Raw genomic sequence first — 12,445 nt, forward strand, 5'->3', positions numbered from 1 at the left:
CCGACTGTCCAAAGCTTCACTTCGTCGGAACTTCCTCCTCCGGCCACCAATCCGGGCAAGCTTGGTACGGTTTTGTAGCCCTCCTCCCGTGCAACAACCCCTCCAAGCAGCTCCCTCCCTGTTGAGCTAGGTAAGGAGAAATGTGGAGTTGAAATTTCTAGGCTTTTAAGTTGTTTTCGTTCGATTAGCCTAGTTAGGCTTGGAATTGGGTGATGTGTTGGTCATGAAAGTTGTAGAGGAGATTGAGAGGAAGATTCTGTTAAAATTTGATAGCATTTGCAGGTCGCCGGAGTTGGTCGCCGGCCGCCGGCGGCGCCGCCGCTGTTTTGGGAAATTTTGTGGTTTTTGATGTAGAATATTAAGAGGATATTATTGAGGTGAATTTTGGAATTTTTGGATGAGATTTGGATAGGTTTGTGAATTTCCGAAGTTTGGTATTTTTGGCGGTTAATTAATGTAGAATCCGGCCGTAAGATTTAAGTCGTATTTTGAGGAGGTTGTATTTACGACTGTTGAGTATGATATTTAAGTTCGGATCGTTCCGATGTAAGAATATCGAAGTTAGGCAATGATGAGCGTATTTATGGCTCTCGGGTAATTTTGCCTATTTTGATTAAATATTGGATTATTGGTTGGGAAATTAATATTATATTTGGAACAGGACGTGAGGAGGCTCGAGCAGACGAGGCCCCAGATCGACATCAGGCTTAGGCCTAATTTGTGAGTGGACTTTTATTTGAAATAATATGCATGCTATGGTTCATGATTGAACATTTTCTTTTGTTGGAGTTTTGACGTCAATTAATTTTGACGCTTTTATTTCTCTGAGAGAGAGTTACCGAAAATGGGATTTTCGGTGAATATAAATATGTATATATGAGAGAGTATGTATAGAAAATGCTAGCTAGCCATATGTGTCTGTCCACCTTAATGGCGTAGCATATAGCCGCATTATGGTGTGACGTGAGCGTTGGACGTAAGCGTAGTAGCCCTATTTGAGTGTTTAATTCATATAGGGGGTATGGACACATATTTATACACCCGTCTGTCCACATTGATGGCGTAGTGTAGCACCGCATTAAGGCGTGACGTGAGCGTTGGACGCGAGCGTAGTAGCCCATGAATTTATATAGGGAGTATGGACGAGTGTAAATACATACATATATTATAGAGTCTGAGAGGCTCGATTTTTTATGGGATAAAAGTTTTATCGCTTGCGGCATGCATCCGAGTTTTCCTTAGAAATTAATTTGGGGAAACATAAATATTTTATTTATTATTTTATTTTTGTCCACTCACTCTAACGGTTTTCAAATGTTTTCCCCTGGGCCTTTCGTTTTAAATTGCCCAGTCTGCAGAGTTCGGGTTGGATCTAGTAGGAGGCGAGGCATAGTCACCCGCATTTCTGCCAGTTTTCATCAGTAGGTTACCTGTTCAACCTACTCATATTTTCTTGCTTCCGCTTGTGTTTAGTAGCTCTGAATACTTTAGAATTTTTGTATATTATGTGATGTTCAGAAGTGTTAAATTAAGAGTGTAATATGAAATTTTCGAGTTAGGGTTGTCCATCTGCAAGGGAGATTTTCTTAATCTTTTCAGTAAATTTTCCTTGGAGGTGGTCCCCGCACGACTTACTCTGGGTTTCAGGGTGAAATTCGGGGTGGGTTGTGTCAGAGAGAGAGAGAGAGAGAGAGAGAGAGAGAGAGAGAGGAAAACCAAATCGGGAAAAAGAGAAAGAGAGAGAGAGATAAAAATTGTGTGGTTTAGTTACATGGGTAATAACATCTTTTTTTAAAACATCATTGAAACGGGCACAAAAATAAAATTTTCATTGTAATGAGGTTTGTTTTTGTTGTTTTTGACCGAATGGGTATTTCATGATTGTATTAAAAATGCAGCACCCTCCCGCCAATATATACCCATCTTCCCGCCAATACAACCCATCTTGGAGACTCCCCATATCCTCGCATTTTCACACGCGCTCACACGCGCCCAAAAAGCTCCTTCATTTCCTCCGACCGCCATAAATGGTGGCCCGATCAACCGGAGGCTCCAAACCCGCCGACGACGGCGACGAAGAAACCGCAACCGGAGACAATGCAACCGCAGAGGTCACAGACTACGAGCAAATCAGAGACCAAAGAATCAAAGCGAACAAGGAGCGAATGCAGAAGCTGGGCCTTTTCGACCTTGCGCAGAAGCTCAAGTCCAAACCCTCCGCCGCTTCAAAACCCCGCCGCGGCCGTCTGCCGAAAGACCCCTCCGATCAGACCAATCCGAAACCCCCTCTCTCCCCAGCAAGGCGCTCTTCCCGGTAAAACCCCCAAATCTCGAAGCTTTTTTGTTCAAGATTTTGGTGAATTGATAAATTAGGGTTTTGGATTTCAGGTTGAAGACTATGGCTCCGGTGAGCTATGTGGAGATTAGGCCCAAAGGGAAGAGGGAGTCCACGTGGAACAGTGAGATTAACATTAAGGAAGGGAAAAGGCCGGAGATTTATACAGATGAAGATGAAAGGCTATTGGGGGATTGCAAGGAGACTTGGGAGCTCTCGGTTGATGGGTATGGAGAAGACAGGAAGCGGATCTATGATCCGGTTAAGGGCGAAACTTGCCACCAATGCAGGTAGCTCAGCTCGATTTCTCGCTTTGATTTGCTTTGAATTATTGAATGTGCTAACTTGATTTGGTTGTGTTTTGATAATGTTGACTGTGGATATAATGTCGAGTTAGTATAGGCAGTGTGATTAGCTGAATCAACTTAACTGATTGTCTAGTATTGGTTTGATGAACATGCCAAGATTTTTCGTGCTAGTTATGTGGGATAACTATAGTGCACATTACAACGATTCTAGTGAAAAATTACTTTATGCTAAGTTGCTAACTACAGTTAAAGTCTGTATCAGATTTCTTTAGACATGAGTCCTGCAAGATTTCACTGTGATAGTGTGATTCTTGTCAGAACCGTAAACATCTAGTGTGTTATGCTATTCTTGGATTTTGTTTGTTAAATTCATGCTATATGCAGAGCTTTTCCCAAACTGTTCCAAAACTTTATAAACTTGTCTCAATTTCCAAGTTCATCCTCTTTCTACTCCTCATTGATCTTAGATTTATTCCTATATGGTTACTGTGTGGCTATAAGCTTGATGTAATAAACCTATACACAATACTGTGTGGCATTTTAACATGGTTGTCCAACACTCTTAATTCATCGACTAGTTTACATGGATAGACATTAATGTAGCCTTAAAAGCCGTTTTTTTCATCTGAGTCTTTCAGTTTATTGATTCCTTGCAGTATCTTATTCATGATTTATGTATATTTCATTCTCGTATGTACACTCAACAAACTTTTCTTCTGTGAGTTGAGAATGGAAAGGAACTTGAAGATCCATTGACCATGTTTTTGTGCATTTGGGCACTTTCCCTTTAACTATAGCAAAAGTAGATATATATTCCTTTCAAGTCTTTCTCAAAATCCCATGACCATATCTTTATATTGGCTATTATTTAATGTGCCTTTACGTGTGTGTTGATGAACTTTTAAATTAGTTGTTACTCAAAGGTGACCCGTCTCTTTGGTAAATTTTGCTTTGACATGTCATGTCATGCTTTCTTTCAGGCAGAAAACTCTTGGTCAGCATACACATTGCTGCAAATGTAACTTGGTTCAAGGGCAGTTTTGCGGAGATTGCTTATACATGAGGTGACTTCTTCTATATTGCTTACACTTTAAATGAGATCATGCATTAATCTATAGCAAATTCCACAGATATGGTGAGAATGTGATTGAAGCCAACAAAAATCCTGATTGGGTTTGCCCTGTTTGTCGGGGTATTTGCAACTGCAGTCTTTGCCGTAAAGAAAAAGGTTGGGAGCCCACTGGTAATCTGTATAGGAAGGTTAGCACTATCAACTATCAACCTTATGCATGCAAGTATATATGGTTATTTAGTTGTTTTGAGTTATATTGTTCTCTTTTCTTTTGTTTTCGGTTGAATGCTTATAATTTGATTACCTGATATCCCCATTATTGCTTTTTGAATAAAGAGAGAAAATAATGCATTACAAGTTTACAACACGCAGAACCACACACATACACACAATTGAAAAGGAAAAACCAAGTCAATATTCAGCATGGGAACTAATGGCTAAATTTATACTCACTTATCAGGTCATAAATCTGGGTTACAAGTCTGTGGCACATTATCTTATTCAAACCCGTCGTTCCCAACCAAAATCAGAAACCTCAGGTGCAGAGGAATCAGTGCAGGATGATATGAAACAAGAAACAGAAGATGGACAAGTAGCAGGGGAAAAAGAAATGGAAGAGGTTCAGCCTGTTGCTGCCAAAGATATGGGTAACATACATGATACCGGTTCTGGAGTTGCTGGGGATTCTGTTGAAGGTGAGACAAAGGAAAAGTCGAGAAGGAGGAGCACAAGGTTGAGGAAGACCTAAATAGTTCTGGATCATAGCTCGACTGACATGAAGCCTGTCTTCTTGCAAATAGTTAATCAACTAGCTGGTGAAAGTTTGACATGAAGCACATCGTTTGGCCCCCAACACATTTTGAACACAATTATTCCTTTCTGTCAGCAGGAACAGTGCAGCCATACTGGGGGCTGATATTTTTGCGGAGTAAATGTTACCTTGAATTGTAATCGTATTCATGGAAATATGGCATTATCAGTAATAGGACTAATATCTAGTCTTATATGTTGAAAATGAAAAGAAACAGGTATATCTATTTTTCCGTTGCTTGATTATCTTCACTGAGTTGCTATTCTTGAAACCTGCACACAAGCTTCATGTGATGCTTGAGCCAGAACTGTGATTTACCTGGTTATTGAGTTGTTGGGCAAAGAAGTGGCTGAGTGAAACCTCTCAAACTACACCAGGACCAGGGGAAGGAGTTATCAATTTTGGGGGACTCTTGTTAGATTTCGTGGCATATGTCAGAGCAACGTCTATCCCAGCCTTCCACGCTATTTTACACTTACATTTGCTTTGCTTTTGTCACTAGGCTAAGATAATATCTTGGCTAAGGCAGCCTATGTGACATGTCCGCTCACTCGATCAAAAGTCTTAATTCCAAAATACTATCATTTCCATATTTGCCCATAGTTTAGATATATTTTTTTTTATCAGGTAAATTATAACTGTGAGTTGAACTCATAATCTCATACTTATTAAATAGAAGACTATATCATTAGACTAAATGATATTGAATCATACTTTAATACTTTCAAATTTAAATAGTTTTAAGCTCGGTTAAATGAACAACTCTAACAAATGAGTCATTTGACATGTGGACACTTAAAATGACAACATCATCGAACTATTGAAGTTGCTCTAAGATTGTCTCCGGCCTGTCCAAATGTGTCGATTTTATATCGATGGATTATTCTGTTGCTCTCCTAAAACTTAAGGGTCTCTCATCATTCATCAACGTTATGGCGGGTGGAATCCTCTTTCTGGGTTTTTGGTATTGGATTCTTGGTCGGATCAACACAATAATAATAATAATTATAAATCCGCCACGCTGGCCTTACACGTGTCACGCTCACATCCCTTTCCCGCCAAAACAACCCCTTCTTTACCCGAGACTTTCTTTCTCTCTCTCACACGCACAAAACCACTGTCGTTTCGTTTCCACAGTAACCCAGATCACGATGGTGGTCCCCAGAACCAGAGGCGGATCAGACGACGGCGCCAAGAATGGAACCGCAGCGGTCTCCGACTACGAGAAAATCAGAGAGCAGAGGATCAAAGAGAACCGGGCGAGAATGCAGAACATGGGCATTTTCGACCTTTCGCGCCAGATCCACTCCTTCAAACCTAACCCTCCCAAACGCCCTCGCCGGACTAATCCTCCTTCTGATCAGCCCAAAGCCCAATTCCCCACACGGCGCTCTTCTAGGTAAAATCCCCAATTTCCCTATTTTCATATGTCATGAACTCGTTTCGGTCCAGTAAAAAAGTAAAAAATTTCAAGTAAATTTCTGCAGAGTAACAAAATTGGGCTTGTATGGTAATCACAAAGTAGGAAAGAATTGCAAGGTGATTGAAGAAAGTAGTTTTGAGTTTTTTTTTTTTTGCGTTTTTTGAGAATTAGGTTTTGAGTATGTTTATGAATTCAGGTTGCAGAATGTGGCTCCTGTAAACTATGATCAAACCGTAAGGAAGGTCTCACATGAACCAAAAGCAAGAAGAGTGAGGAGGGACCGTTCTGAAAATGTGGGAAATCCCAATAGGAAGAGAAGGTTCTCTGACTCTGATTCTGAAACTGATGACTCATCATCAGACTCAGGCTCAGACTTGGAGTTGGACTCTGACTCTGACTCTGAGGTGAAAGTTCGCGTACGAATTGCGAGTTCTGGGTCTCCACCGAGGCGCTCTTCTAGGTGATTCATCCTTGTTTTGGTTCAGTATTAGATATGAAGATTTGACAAAGGATTATATTTGAAGAATTGGTTGTTTTTGTAGGTTGAGAGATGTGGCTCCGGTGAGTTATGTGGAAACTACTCCCAAAAAGGAGAGGGAGCCCTCAGACTCAGAGAGTGCCGAGGGAGAGTCCTTGGTGGATGACTGTGGAAAAGATGATGGGGTGAAGGATGAAACTTGTCACCAATGCAGGTATAGGTTATGCGGTTTCTTACTTCTTCTTTTTTTTCTTGTTGTGTTTGGTGTTTATATACAGTGAAGGGCAATGGTGCTCATTTGAGTATCTCTTGTTGAATACTGAAAAGAATTGATATTTTAGACAGATTAATTGATGTATTAACTTGATGATGATGACAGATCTTGTATGATGTTTTTGAACATCCATGTCCAATTTTAACATGATAAATGTTGCAAAAATTTCTTACAACTAGTTTAGGTCTCAAGTCTTTTGAGCTTTTCCGACTTACTACATAGACTTGACAGATATTCTTTGCACTGGCTTGTTTGTCATATGTAGTATTCCTGTAAAAGGTTTCCCTGAGCACCAGGGAAAGCAACTTCAATTCTGATTCAAATCAGAACTCGAACTGATGTATATCTCTGAGATTCTCTGTGCTAGCTGTTTTGTTGATATATAGTCTGAAGCATTGCATTGAAATATATGTTGTAATGAATGTCTATATTTTTTCTTTCCGCTCGGATATTTTATTATATTTGAGGCTTTATATCCATAGATTGTTCATAGATGTTCCAGAGCTCCTTTACATATTGTTTTGTTTTTTTTGTTTTTTTCCCAAAACCTATCAAGGGTATAAGCTTTCAATTATACAAGTTACTTGAGCCAACAATTAAAAACTCTCATTTATCCTTCCAACTGTGATTTGGTAATACAGTTGACGGTCTTTCCATAATCTTGTTCCTACTTGTTATTCTTGTATAAGTATTGCAGTGCAGTGGTTGATTCCTGCAGCTGACATTTTTATGTATATTATTATGAGTAAAACGAAGATGAACCAACTTAATTCATAGTAATATGCTAGGAACAATAAGATATTTCCTGTTATGTAGAACATTTCAAGGGTTTAGAAACAACTTACTGCACATCTACAAAGCATAGCCTCGTCATGTTACGTAGGCAGATTCAGCTCGGTCAAGTGGCTTGTCCAACAGAGTCTTCTTATCATCACATTTAGTTCTTTTCTGGAGGAATTTTTTCTTCCTTCTTCTTCAGTCTTGCAGTTTATTGCCTGGTTCTTGCAAGTATTATTCTTTTGTACTGGAGTAAATTTATTTTTCTGAATCTAAGATTGCCACAAGACTTGAGGATCCCTTTATAATCCAACTAATGATAGTATCCCTCCAATTATGTAGTAAAAGAGCTCATTCTATTGTTAATTGGGTTCATCATACTACATATCTAGGGTGTTATACAAGCTTGCTTTTGCTGCATAAATGTGTCCTTTCAATTGATTAAATTTGCTTGGTCAAGCTTGCTTTTTAGTTGCTACATAAAGTTGTAATTTCACTTGGTAAAATTTGCTGGACCATGACATGACTCCTTTCAGGCAGAGAACTCTTGGTGATCTTACACATTGCAGCAAATGTGACTTGGTTCAAGGGCAATTTTGTGGAGATTGCTTGGATATGAGGTAGGTTTTCTTATTTCATTTATCTCTTTCTTTAAATTTCTTAGTTTCTATTTTCATTTCAATAAGAACGAAAAGTATTACCCATACCTTGAGGACAAGTTACAACAGGCTTCCAAGACATGCCACTAATTCAGTTGTTAGCACTCATTACTTTTCAATTTCCACAGATATGGAGAGATTGTGATTGAAGCCAAACAAAATCCTGATTGGGTGTGCCCTGTTTGTCGAGGTATCTGTAACTGCAGTGTCTGCTTGAAGAGGAAGGTAAGCCACAGATCCTTGATGCCAGATATGATGGTTTCCTTATACTTTTTTGAAAGAAACAAATGGAAGGGATAATGCATTATAGTGCACACACATGCATGTACACATACATTCATTCAGTCCACAGTTTGGGTATCATATCTTTTGTTTACATAGTGGAAGGGAAAGACCAGAAGGTTAAAAAAAACACCTGACTAGTGGAACCAATGACAAAATTCTTTTCGTGCATCAGTTCATAAAACTGGGTTATAAGTGTGGCATACTTCATACGTATGATGCTTATACAGAGACAATCCTTGAGTGCACTGGCATTAATATGATTCTTATACAGACACAGGATTTAATGCATGATGATATCAACAAAGAAATGGAGGAGGGATACCTCATGGGGAAATATGTGAATTTCTTGGGTAGTGAGCATGTTCCTGCAGAAGACGTGGGCAAGCTACATGCTGCTACTATTGCTTGTGATGTTGATGGGGAGACAAAGAAAGATCCAAAAATGAGTATGAGGATGAGTGGTACACTTGTTGGTGGAGAAGACATAGGCAAGCTAGATGCTGGTGGTGATGTTGATGGTGAATCATATGAGGAACCAAGAAGGAGCACAAGGATGAGTATTGCACATGTTGTTGCAGAAGACCTGGGTAACCTAGAAGCTGCTGGTGATGTTGTTGATGGTGAGACGATAAAGGAACCAAGAAGGAGCACAAGGATGAGGAGGAACTAATCGTTTCTAGGTGACAAATTTGACATGATTCCCTGAAGTATTGCAAATAGTCTTGGAACAGTTGGTGAAAGGTAGTAAGAAACCAAACACTTATTATGTCTGATACTCCTTTTTTGTTAGCAGGGCGGTTTAATGTTTTGTGGATAACTGATATTGCATATGGAAAATTTTCTTGAATTGCAGTTCTGTGATCTCAAAAAGAAAAAAAAAAGAAAAAAAGAAGAAAAAAAAGAAACAAAGTTGCAGTTTCTGTAGTACATGGGAGTATCAGTAATATCTAGTCTTCTGAGGCATGTATATTTGTGATTCTGCATCCAGAATGAGAAATAACATTTCCAACCACATAGTTCATTACATACTTCAAAGCAGTCGCAAACAAAAATCGTTTTATAAAGTCAGGAACTTGCCAAAACGGCAACCTTTTTTCTTGTACAAATCGAGTCATTTTGTCCCATACAGGTTACGAGCTTGGCTGAATTGACTTTACTTTGTTAACATAATGTAATCAGCCTGTAATGTGCTATGTAAGTACCATTCATGATCTGCATAACTCTTCACTGAATATAATTACATACTTCAGTATAGGCTTCCGTTAGGAAGAATTTTCCCTCCTAATACTAGCACAATCTTACCTTTCATTACCAGCGGGTTGGTCATATCAGAAAATCCTTGAATAGGCTGTAGAGCGAGTAACTTTGTAATTTTTTCACCTCATACCATGAGTTAAGAACTTGAAGATGTTTGTCTGTTCCTGAGAAGGTTAACTGTATGCTCAGATTGCAGTCAAAACTCCCACCATTGCTTTTGCATTTTGAATTTGGTACAGCACAGTCCTCACCATTAAGGCAGACAGAGTAATCCCCAGAGCATGCTTTGCACCCAAATTTCTTCCAGTACAAGTTTTGAAGAATACCCCTGTCGAATTCAAGTACCTGTACCGAACAAAAGTCAGAGTTCAAAACTGCTTCAAGAATGGAAGCGAGAAATACATCGATATTGGCTAGGAGGGTGTACCAAGGTGAAACTAGTTATGGTATTCGAGTCATCAGCAACCAATATTGGGGGTGATCTTGCTGCATACTTGCGTCCAGCAAATGCCACCATGTACCCGCCTGCCCTGGCCTGAGAACTCATGAGATTTGCCTTTAATCTAACTTTAATCTTGAAGAGAATTTGTAAAAATACTACTGATATGTCAAGGTATATGACTAGTTGCGCCTTGCTTCCAAGTTAGAAACACTTCAAGTGTTTTCTGAGGAAGAATCTTGAAATGTGTTTACACATGAAGCACTGTAAACTTGCTTTTCTGTGCATCATTTTGTTGTTTTTTTTGTTTAACAGCTATGCATCATTAGTAAGTCCCAGAAAGTCTAAACCGTATGATATGAAAATCATTTTCAATATATAACTTCTATGCAAATGCAATGGATTCTGGCACACTCAAAATCTCTCTATGCTCTAATGTAAGATTAGTCTCACAAATCTATGCGGAAGTGGTAGAATCAAGTTAATGAATCTGAGTATTGAGACTGCAAGTTCAGAAATAGAGGTCATAACATACATGAACACACACAGTTAAATCTATCTTATATTTTCGACTAAATGATGAGCTAAGTTTTCATACCGGATTGAAGTTGCTACTGTTGATGGAAAGGAGAGAGATCTCATCGACTTTGGGTCGAAAGAGAGCAAGTTGTGCAGTTGAGAGAGATAGACGCTTATCACAGGGCGAAAGTTGAGTCTGATTGGAAAAGAACGAGTCTTTGGTTGAAAACGCAAGACCAAATGTAAAACCGTCCCATCTTTGGATTGTTGCATCTGAGCAAGGATCAAACACACCATTTGTATCACTTCCAGCATCCGCAACAAACATCATCATCATCATCATCGTAACCAACAACACCATGATCACGATCATCATCTTCCTCTTCGATTTCGATTTCGTCCCCATGATGATCTTGGAGACTTCACCTTCACCAATCTGAATCAATCAAAATACAAACCATTAACCATTTTGCATATACTTAAACCTTTCCTGGCGATCCATACAATGTTCATAACAGTCGGAGATAATAGATTAATACACAAAATAGACGACGAAGAGAAAAACAAGAATTATATGGCAACAAACCTAAAAAACGAGACGAGAAAGAACCAAGTCTCAAATTGACTCGATTAATTAATCAAACCTAATAGGAAATTAGGAAGATTATAGGGATGGTGGTGCTGTATTGCTAGTAATTATTCATGCGAGACGCGCCAAAACGGTTATCCAGGCATATGTGTTGGATCTTGTCCAAGAAGCGGTTATGGAAGTTGATGTTGCTTACGCGGCAAGTTTTCAAGAGATATTTACCTCTTTAAGGCATAGGCATGTTGATTGAGAAAATTTTATGATGCTTAAGGACCTATGGGATTGATTGTTGAAATCGTAAGCCAATGTTTGGTTTTGCAAAAATTAAGTGGTTTCTTATAAAAGAAAAAAAAAACTTTAAAAGGTTAAATCATTTGAAACGCTCTCTCTAACAAAAGCTATAAAATCCTTAGATGAGAAAATTTTTGGACTGCAAGAAAAAAAGCTCACTGCTCAATTGGTTGGAAAAGAATTTTAGACTCTAGAGACCTTTTGAAACAGGGAATGAGATTGACTATTGGAGACGGAAAGAAAGTGAATTGTTTGCTCTTTAATTGGGCTTATCGATCCTTCTCCTTTACTAAATTTCATTCCTGAAAACCAACATGAATATATGAATATTTTTGAAACAGTAGCTAACTATATTACAAACCAACAGTGAAATCTTTAGAAGTTTTCTGCCGTTTTACCCCAAGAAGTAGCTAGTGGAACATGTCTAGGTAATTCCTCTCCCTTATTTTCCTCAAAATGATCATTTGAATTGGGGTCTCACTGGCCATGGACATTTCACTATTAGCTGAGCCTCTCGTCTACTGACTCAAAATCTGGAAGCTCATTCTCAAACCCCTCTTTTAAAGAAAATGTGGAAGCTCCGTATTCCACCTAAAGTTAAAGTTTTTGCTTGGCAACTCATTAGAAGTAGACTTTCTACGAGAGGTAGACTCTATACTAATTTGCAGATTGATAGAAGCTGTCCTTTTTGTCACTCTACCTTAGAAACTGCTGATCATCTTTTACTACATTACAGGTTTGCTCAACAAATTTGGCAGTTAACTTTCCCTAACTTTCAAGTTCATCTTTTTAATTCCTTTTTGCACTGGCTACAATCCTTAACTGTTACTCCTTCTATATCTTTTTTAGAAATTGTGATTACTACAGCGTACTCTCTTTGGAAAGCAAGAAATGACCTAATCTTTAGAAATTGTTCTGTCCATCTTAA

The 12,445-nt window shown here is 38.8% G+C and overlaps 4 protein-coding genes across 4 annotated transcripts; 3 read left to right on the forward strand and 1 right to left on the reverse strand.

The window, feature by feature from the left end:
* Positions 1–2,027: 2,027 nt before the first annotated feature.
* Positions 2,028–4,463, forward strand: LOC101314540 (cell division cycle-associated protein 7-like). Its single transcript, XM_004292411.1, has 5 exons — positions 2,028–2,314; positions 2,389–2,625; positions 3,624–3,707; positions 3,774–3,903; positions 4,176–4,463. Exons 1-5 carry the CDS (start codon positions 2,028–2,030, stop codon positions 4,461–4,463), a joined length of 1,026 nt encoding a protein of 341 aa, XP_004292459.1.
* A 1,173-nt stretch (positions 4,464–5,636) lies between these two features.
* LOC101314826 lies at positions 5,637–7,018 on the forward strand. Its single transcript, XM_004292412.1, has 4 exons — positions 5,637–5,925; positions 6,146–6,409; positions 6,492–6,641; positions 6,967–7,018. The coding sequence occupies exons 1-4, from the start codon at positions 5,678–5,680 to the stop codon at positions 7,016–7,018; spliced, it is 714 nt and encodes a 237-aa protein (XP_004292460.1). The 5' UTR covers positions 5,637–5,677.
* Positions 7,019–8,054: 1,036 nt separating this feature from the next.
* Positions 8,055–9,139, forward strand: LOC101301156. The gene is made up of 3 exons (XM_004290340.1): positions 8,055–8,098; positions 8,266–8,362; positions 8,694–9,139. The coding sequence occupies exons 1-3, from the start codon at positions 8,094–8,096 to the stop codon at positions 9,090–9,092; spliced, it is 501 nt and encodes a 166-aa protein (XP_004290388.1). The 5' UTR covers positions 8,055–8,093; the 3' UTR covers positions 9,093–9,139.
* A 440-nt stretch (positions 9,140–9,579) lies between these two features.
* Positions 9,580–11,255, reverse strand: LOC101301448. The gene is made up of 4 exons (XM_004290341.1): positions 11,224–11,255; positions 10,717–11,073; positions 10,107–10,214; positions 9,580–10,024 (listed from the first exon to the last, which is right to left on the reverse strand). The coding sequence occupies exons 2-4, from the start codon at positions 11,041–11,043 to the stop codon at positions 9,746–9,748; spliced, it is 714 nt and encodes a 237-aa protein (XP_004290389.1). The 5' UTR covers positions 11,044–11,073; positions 11,224–11,255; the 3' UTR covers positions 9,580–9,745.
* Positions 11,256–12,445: the final 1,190 nt, after the last annotated feature.

Source organism: Fragaria vesca, linkage group LG2 (genome assembly GCF_000184155.1).
Source record: "Fragaria vesca subsp. vesca linkage group LG2, FraVesHawaii_1.0, whole genome shotgun sequence".
In the NCBI taxonomy this organism is placed as follows: domain Eukaryota; kingdom Viridiplantae; phylum Streptophyta; class Magnoliopsida; order Rosales; family Rosaceae; genus Fragaria; species Fragaria vesca.

Excerpts from the sequence above, each read along its gene's own strand:
- LOC101314540 (XM_004292411.1), top strand. The coding sequence starts at position 2,028 with ATGGTGGCCCGATCAACCGGAGGCTCCAAACCCGCCGACGACGGCGAC. Across the intron at positions 2,315-2,388 it reads CCAGCAAGGCGCTCTTCCCG|GTTGAAGACTATGGCTCCGG; the intron begins GTAAAACCCCCA and ends TTTGGATTTCAG. Across the intron at positions 3,708-3,773 it reads GGAGATTGCTTATACATGAG|ATATGGTGAGAATGTGATTG; the intron begins GTGACTTCTTCT and ends CAAATTCCACAG.
- LOC101314826 (XM_004292412.1), top strand. The coding sequence starts at position 5,678 with ATGGTGGTCCCCAGAACCAGAGGCGGATCAGACGACGGCGCCAAGAAT. Across the intron at positions 5,926-6,145 it reads CCCACACGGCGCTCTTCTAG|GTTGCAGAATGTGGCTCCTG; the intron begins GTAAAATCCCCA and ends TTATGAATTCAG. Across the intron at positions 6,642-6,966 it reads GAAACTTGTCACCAATGCAG|TATTCCTGTAAAAGGTTTCC; the intron begins GTATAGGTTATG and ends TGTCATATGTAG.
- LOC101301156 (XM_004290340.1), top strand. Across the intron at positions 8,363-8,693 it reads GTGTCTGCTTGAAGAGGAAG|ACACAGGATTTAATGCATGA; the intron begins GTAAGCCACAGA and ends ATTCTTATACAG.
- LOC101301448 (XM_004290341.1), bottom strand. The coding sequence starts at position 11,043 with ATGGGGACGAAATCGAAATCGAAGAGGAAGATGATGATCGTGATCATG. Across the intron at positions 10,215-10,716 it reads ACAGTAGCAACTTCAATCCG|GCCAGGGCAGGCGGGTACAT; the intron begins GTATGAAAACTT and ends ATGAGTTCTCAG. Across the intron at positions 10,025-10,106 it reads CCATAACTAGTTTCACCTTG|GTACTTGAATTCGACAGGGG; the intron begins GTACACCCTCCT and ends TGTTCGGTACAG.